Below are 6,977 nucleotides of genomic sequence, written 5' to 3' on the forward strand. Positions count from 1 at the left end.
GTGAAGTTGAAGAGGAAGCGAGTAGCGGTAATATTTAAATGAGACTTCAGAACTAAGTGAAATAATTAAAACAAAATATATATATATAAAAAAAAATCTTAAGTCTAATTTCTTAAATTATGTTCAATTTGGAACATCCTCCGGGGGTCCCGACACTGGAAGCTTACAAAGTTTAACGATCGGTCGCTGTAACTCTCCGTTTCGAGTCTTTAATGTTGCCATTCTTACCAAACCATCGGAACCAGGATGTACCCTAATGACTCTGCCCAAAATCCATTTTGCTGGAGGTATATTATCGTCGATAATAACTGCCAAATCCCCTGTTTTTATATTTTCATTGGTTTTATGCCACTTTTTCCGTGGCTGTTGTGAATACAAATATTCAGTATAAAATCGTTTCCAAAATATTTGTAATCCTTTTTGAATGGCTTGAAATCGATCAAGCGTATTATCTTTTAGTGATAGTAAACTTGGCTCGGGAATTAAATTCAATGGTGAACCAATTAATAAATGACCAGGTGTAACGGGGTCTAAATCGTCGATGTCACTTGTAATTGCACATAAAGGCCGTGAATTCAAACATGCTTCGATTTGTGTGAGAAGGGTGCTCATTTCTTCAAACGTTAATTTGATTGACGTTGTCATTCGGCGTAAATGATATTTTGTTAATTTCACAAATGATTCCCATTGGCCGCCCCAACTTGGAGCTCCAGGGGGGTTGAAATGAAACTTTATTCCATCAGAAGCAAATAAACTAGCGATTTCATTTGATACTGTCGACTGTGCTTGTAAAAATAGTTTTGGCAATTCGTTACTGGCACCTTGAAAATTGGTGCCCTGATCGCAGTATATATCGCTACTTAATCCCCGACGTGACATCATTCTGCGAAGTGCCATTATAAATTTTTGTGTGCTTAAATCACCAACTGTTTCCAAATGTGCTGCTTTCGATACCATACACACAAAAACACAAATATACCCTTTTATGACGGGTGCATTTCGTTTATCTGATGCTTTAATGTCTATTGGCCCGGCGAAGTCCAAACCACAATGCAGAAATGCACGAGATGGTACTGTTTTAACCAATGGTAATGGAGCCATCAGCTGTTGCATTGGTCTTGGCTTTTGACGATAACATTTCACACATTTATGAATATGATTTTTTACCAAATTTCGACAATTCAAAATCCAAAATTCCTGACGTATACGAGCTAATGTTAGATGTATTGTGCCATGTAGTGTTGCTTTGTGCGCGTAATCAACTATTAGCTGTGATAAATTACTTTTAGCGGGTAAAATGATTGGCCGTCTTTGACTTAATGATAAATTTGATTTTTCCAAACGACCGCAAACAATTAAAACTCCATTTTCATCTATTTCTGGATTCAATTGTTTTAACACGCTTTTTTCGCTGACTGATCCCTTTATTTTTAATGATGATATGTCAGAATAAAAATGTAAATTTTGTATATATTTTACCCATGCATATTTTGCTCGCTTTATTTCTGCCGCTGTAATATAACCGCTGGCATAATCTAACTTTTCATTATGCATGAGATTTTTATACACGAATCGAAACATGTATGATGTGACTCGATATAATCGGTTCAAACTTGAAAAATTTCGTAAAAATACAAGTTCTTTCGGTGTCTCTTTTATATTAACATTATGGATGCGTGTTTTTTCTTCTAGATTTATTCCCACCGGTAATTTTAACTCCAATTTTGGCCATCTATCTTCCTCGAGCAATAACCATGAGGGACCATGAAACCACAAATTATTGTTTATTAATTCGCTTGGAAACGCTCCACGAGAGGCAATATCCGCTGGGTTATCATAAGTTCGTACATGTCTCCAATGTTGTGCATCAAATAACGTTTGAATGCGACTTACTCGATGACTGACGTAAACTGACCATTTGGAAGGATGCGAATTTAACCATGTGATTACTATTGATGAATCAGTCCATAAATGAACGAATTTCTTCTCAATATTTAAATTTTTCATTGTTCTGTGCATTAAAGTTGCCAATAATAGGGCTCCACATAACTCTAATCTTGGTATGGTTATACTTGAAATGGGTGCAACCCTTGTTTTTGAACAAATTAAAGTCGATGTTGTAATATGATTGCTTTTTTGTATGAGATAAATTGACGCATCATAAGCTCTTTCAGAACTGTCACAAAATCCATGGAGAAATATTTGAGATTCTGGGCCAGATTTAAACCATCTCTCGATTTTAATTTGTTCGATTAACTTTAATTCGCTTCGATATCTATTCCACTCCAATTGAATTTCATCAGATACTAAATTATCCCATTTAATACCACTTTTCCATATTTCTTGCATTAAAATTTTTACTTTGATTGTAATGGGGCTAAGGAGACCGCACGGGTCGAATAGCTTTGAAGAATCTGATAAAAGTTTACGTTTCGTAATTCTCTTTTCCTGTGATAAATTTGACAAATCTATTGTAAAGCTTATTATGTCAGTGGAGGGTGACCAATGCATTCCGAGAGTTTTGATGGTTTCATTTTTGTTTAATTCCAATGATGGTTTTATTGCACGATCTTCCATTGGTATTCCCTCCAATGTTTCTTCATTATTTGATGCCCATTTTCTCAGTAATAAATGCCCCGAGAGAAACAAACCATTTAATTGTTGCTGTAATTCTTTTGCTTCTTTGATTGAATGACTTCCACTCATACAGTCGTCGACATAAAAATCAGTTTTTACTCTTTTCGCTGCTTCTGGGAAACGTTTCTCTTCTAATTCGGCTAAGGCAAATGTTGAAAATATTGCTAAATATGGAGCTGGTTTAGTGCCAAAAGTGACTGTATTGAGTTGGTAGGTTTTAATTGGTTCTTTTTCCGAAAATCTAAAGAGAATCTTTTGATATTTTCGGTCCTCGGGGGCTACAAGTATTTGACGATACATCTTTTCAATATCCGCGATTAATGCGATTTTAAATATTCGCCATCGAATAAATGTATCAAATAATTCAGGTTGAATGGTAGGTCCATTTAAACATCTATCGTTCAATGAATATCCATTTGATGTTACGGCTGATGCGTCATATACTGTTCTTTGTTTTGTTGTCGTTCTATTCTCACGAACTATGGCATGATGTGGCAAAACATATCCGTCATTTGAATCGTTACATAATGACATATGACCTAGATCCAAGTATCCCTGTATCTCTTCAAAATAACGCTGTTTATATAGCTGATCTCTACTGAAACGCTTTTCAATTTGATAAAAGCGACGTAAAGCCATTTGCTTGGAATTGCCCAAGAAATTCTCATGTTTTGGGTTCATATTAAACGGTAATGAGACCATCATTTGTCCGTTTTCTAATCGCTTTATAGTTTTATTGACATATTCAACACATTCTTGATGCTCTTGAGTTAAAATTGGCTCAATTTCCACTTCTTCATTTTCCCAAAAGCGACGTATTTCATTTTCCAATGATAAATGATTTATTCTTATGTTATAAACACTCTTTTCTGTACATGCTCCAAAAACTAACCAGCCGAATGCAGTATTTTGTGCCACTGGTTCGTTCAATAAACCCTTGCGTAAACCATTTGATAAAATGATTCCATATATATCGACCCCCAATAAAAGATCAACGTGTTCTGCATTTGCAAAATGCGGATCTGCGAGTGTTAAACCATTTAAATGTGTCCATTTTTCACACTTTCTTCATTGTATTTTCGTGGCTTCATAATTGATTTTACTACTAATGCGTTCATTGTGATTTTAAATGAATTGATGACTGACTCAATTTGTATTCGCACAGATTTATTTGCATTTCCAAGTGAGACATCACCAACGCCCGTTAAAGGCATATATTCATTTTTCTTTTTTAGATGTAACATTTGAGTTGCTCTTTCTGTTATTAATATGCCCTCTGAACCTTGATCAACGAACGCACGTAATAAATAATTTATACCGGACTTATCTTTTGATTTGACTATTGCTGTTGCTAATAATTTTGATCTTTCATTGGATGGAATAATTGGCATACTAATATTATTTTCCAAAGATGTGTTTTGATTTTGATATACAGATATTGCATGCACAGAAGTTGAACTATTTTCATGTAACTTTGTATTATGTTCCCCTCCACATGTTCTACACTTATATTTTGATCGACATTGCTGTTTTTCATGTGCATGTAAACATATTTCGCACAATTTATTTTCTGTTATAAATCTTTTTCTTGCATTTACTGTCCATGACTCGAAAACTGGACAAAAGAACATCCAATGATCTTCTTTACAAACACTACACTGATCTTGTTGCTTTGGAACCGATGCAATCTCTGATTTTTTATTATGAACTATTTGAGAAGTTGTCGACATGCCTTCAGGTTTTGCTTTATTTTCTACCGTTGATTCGCTTGTGCATAATATTCTATACTGCGTTTCTAGAAACTTTAACAACTCGTCGAAAGACGGAATTCTTGTTGCACCTCCCAAATGTTGTTCCCAGCTTTTTCTCAATTCATTATTTATTTTTCGTTCAATTATTAAAACCAGAATTGCATCCCAGTCTTGATTGACGTAATCAATTAGAGTTTCTACACACTGCATGCATTCTTTTGATATGTCTATTAATGCGCGTAAATTGGCGGAATTTAATGAATTAATTTTTGGCTGATCCATAAATTGTGCCAAACAGTGATTAACAATTGTCCTTTTGTTATTGAATCTCTCTGTTAAAATATCCCATGCTATTCTATAATTTGCATCTGTAACTTGTAATTTACTAATTGCTGATAGGGCTGTATCTCTCAACGAGCTCTTTAGATAATGGAGTCTATCAACGTCTGTCAACTGTTGATCTGAGTCTATGAGAGAAGTGAATGTGTCCGAGAAAGAAGTCCATTCCATGGGGTTTCCACTGAATGTTGGTATTTTTATTTCAGGGAGTTTTACCTTTTTTTCATTTTGACGATGTGTTGTGCTCATTGTAGAATGCAAAACAGATGTATTTTCCTCCTTTATAAAGGATTTTAATTGATTATAGACCATTAAATAAGTTTCTGTTACTATTTCTACTGATGGGTCTATATCGTCTTCAAGATATTCATCGCAATCCTCAGCTTCTGCAGTGCTTTTTGAAAATTTTTCATATGCAGCATCCAATATGCTTATACGTTTGTTTAATTCGTGCTGTGCGGTATTTTCGTCCACATTTTTTGCTTTTGATTCTTGAGATTTTATTACAGTTATTGCATTTGCTCTTTTTCTTATTTGCTTTTCGTAATATTTTTTATCTTTCTGTATTTGCGGGGGCATTTTGATTTTATGCTCTATTATTTAATTCATATGCTTTATAGGAATTTTAATAATCACATGAAAAGATGATATGTTTATTATCAATGTGTGTTTTATTAAGAGAAAAAGAAGTAAAAATGAATGTATTTTTTTTTTTTTTTTTTTTAATTAATTGCAAATGTTTGTTAAATTTAAATTTCTTTAAATGATTCTAATTAATTTGATGTGTGTGTGTGTTTTTTTTTTTTTTTATACTTAAATATTAATGCGAAATTAAAATGTTTAACGTGAAATCTTAAATGCTTAGCTGCGAAATGCGAACAGGAAACGTGCATTTAACTGCACGTAAACTGTAATATAATCTCGAAATGCGAAATTAAAATGTTCAACTTAAATGTGAAATGGAATCGTGCGGCTTATGCGTAAATGTGAAACGAATCCGTGCGGCTAGTCGCAATGTTACCGTAAAATTTTAAGTGAAACAATTCGGATGTGTGTAACGCTTACAACTAATTAAATTATTTATATTAATTGATTATATATTTTATCGTGACTTATTTCTTTTCTCTCTTTTTTTATTGAAATAGAATACTCATATTTGTGCAATAAATAATCTACATTTCTTGAGCTAATTTTCTTGTGATTTTTTTGAGTGCGTTTTTAGAATAATATCTATTTTTGTCTACTGCTATTGCAAGATGAACACCTGCTGGAACGTTTTTATTTTGTAAAGTGATGATACGATGCGTTTCGACGGCTTTCTTATCTTCCAAACAATCGACGATTTGCCTTTCCACTGTGTGTGTATTCGGCTGTATGTTATTTACCGTCTTTGTAACACGTAACTCTTGTGCAAAATTGTGTTTTTCGATAATTGATGTGCTATGTGAGAGAGAGACAAATCGATTACCTATCAATTGTTTTGATGCATTATCGTCCGCTTGTACTTTATTGTCGTTATTCGACACTTTATGTATCATGTGATGCGACTGCGTGCGTTGCGTGCGTTGCTTGCGTTGTTGTGTAACACACACTGATGATAAGGTATGTTTTATCTTATCAGTGTGTATGCCGTTTACCGTGTGTGCTTGAGATGTTGATTGCTTGTGTACGCGTGTTGTTTGCGTACTATATGCTTGTGCGTTTGATGAATTTTTGCTATGGTATTGATTGGTGTGCGAGAGAGATGTTGTATGCTTTGGTTTCTTTATCTGTGTGTTATCATTCGCGTGACTTTTTGCCTTTGGTAATTGTCTTAAACTAAATGAATGCGGTGCTCTATTTGATGGTGTGCGTATATATGGTTGTGATGACGATAACTGTTCTTTTTGCGGCGTTTTAACTATCGGCGATAACAGCTGAGGCACTTGAAAACTGATTCGAATATTCTTTAATTCTGGTGTGTGACACTGTATTTGCAAATCTGTCTTTTTTGGTGATTCAAACAAATCGTTGTCTACCTCTATTTCCAATACATCCGAATCGTCGTTTTTTTCTCCCTCTAACTTGCTGCAGTTCTTTCTCCCATGCAATTTTAATAGCAAACGTTCTTTTTTTGTTAATGTAATTTTTTTTTTCTTCTTCACTGTCACTTCCAAAAAGATCATTGATATTTTGTTTTAAATTCGATTGATTCGAAGGACCATATTCGGATTCCACTATTTAAAATAATATTTTTTAATTTTTATAAAA

General features: G+C 33.9%; 1 protein-coding gene across 1 annotated transcript; it reads right to left on the bottom strand.

Moving 5' to 3' along the window:
• Positions 1-123: 123 nt before the first annotated feature.
• Positions 124-5,306, bottom strand: LOC116350521. Its single transcript, XM_031782328.1, has 3 exons — positions 3,701-5,306; positions 1,480-3,659; positions 124-1,422 (listed from the first exon to the last, which is right to left on the bottom strand). The coding sequence occupies exons 1-3, from the start codon at positions 5,304-5,306 to the stop codon at positions 124-126; spliced, it is 5,085 nt and encodes a 1,694-aa protein (XP_031638188.1).
• Between the last annotated feature and the right edge of the window lie 1,671 nt (positions 5,307-6,977).

Source organism: Contarinia nasturtii, unplaced genomic scaffold (assembly GCF_009176525.2).
Source record: "Contarinia nasturtii isolate CC-2019 unplaced genomic scaffold, AAFC_CNas_1.1 Cnas_scaffold_4232, whole genome shotgun sequence".
NCBI classification, from domain to species: domain Eukaryota; kingdom Metazoa; phylum Arthropoda; class Insecta; order Diptera; family Cecidomyiidae; genus Contarinia; species Contarinia nasturtii.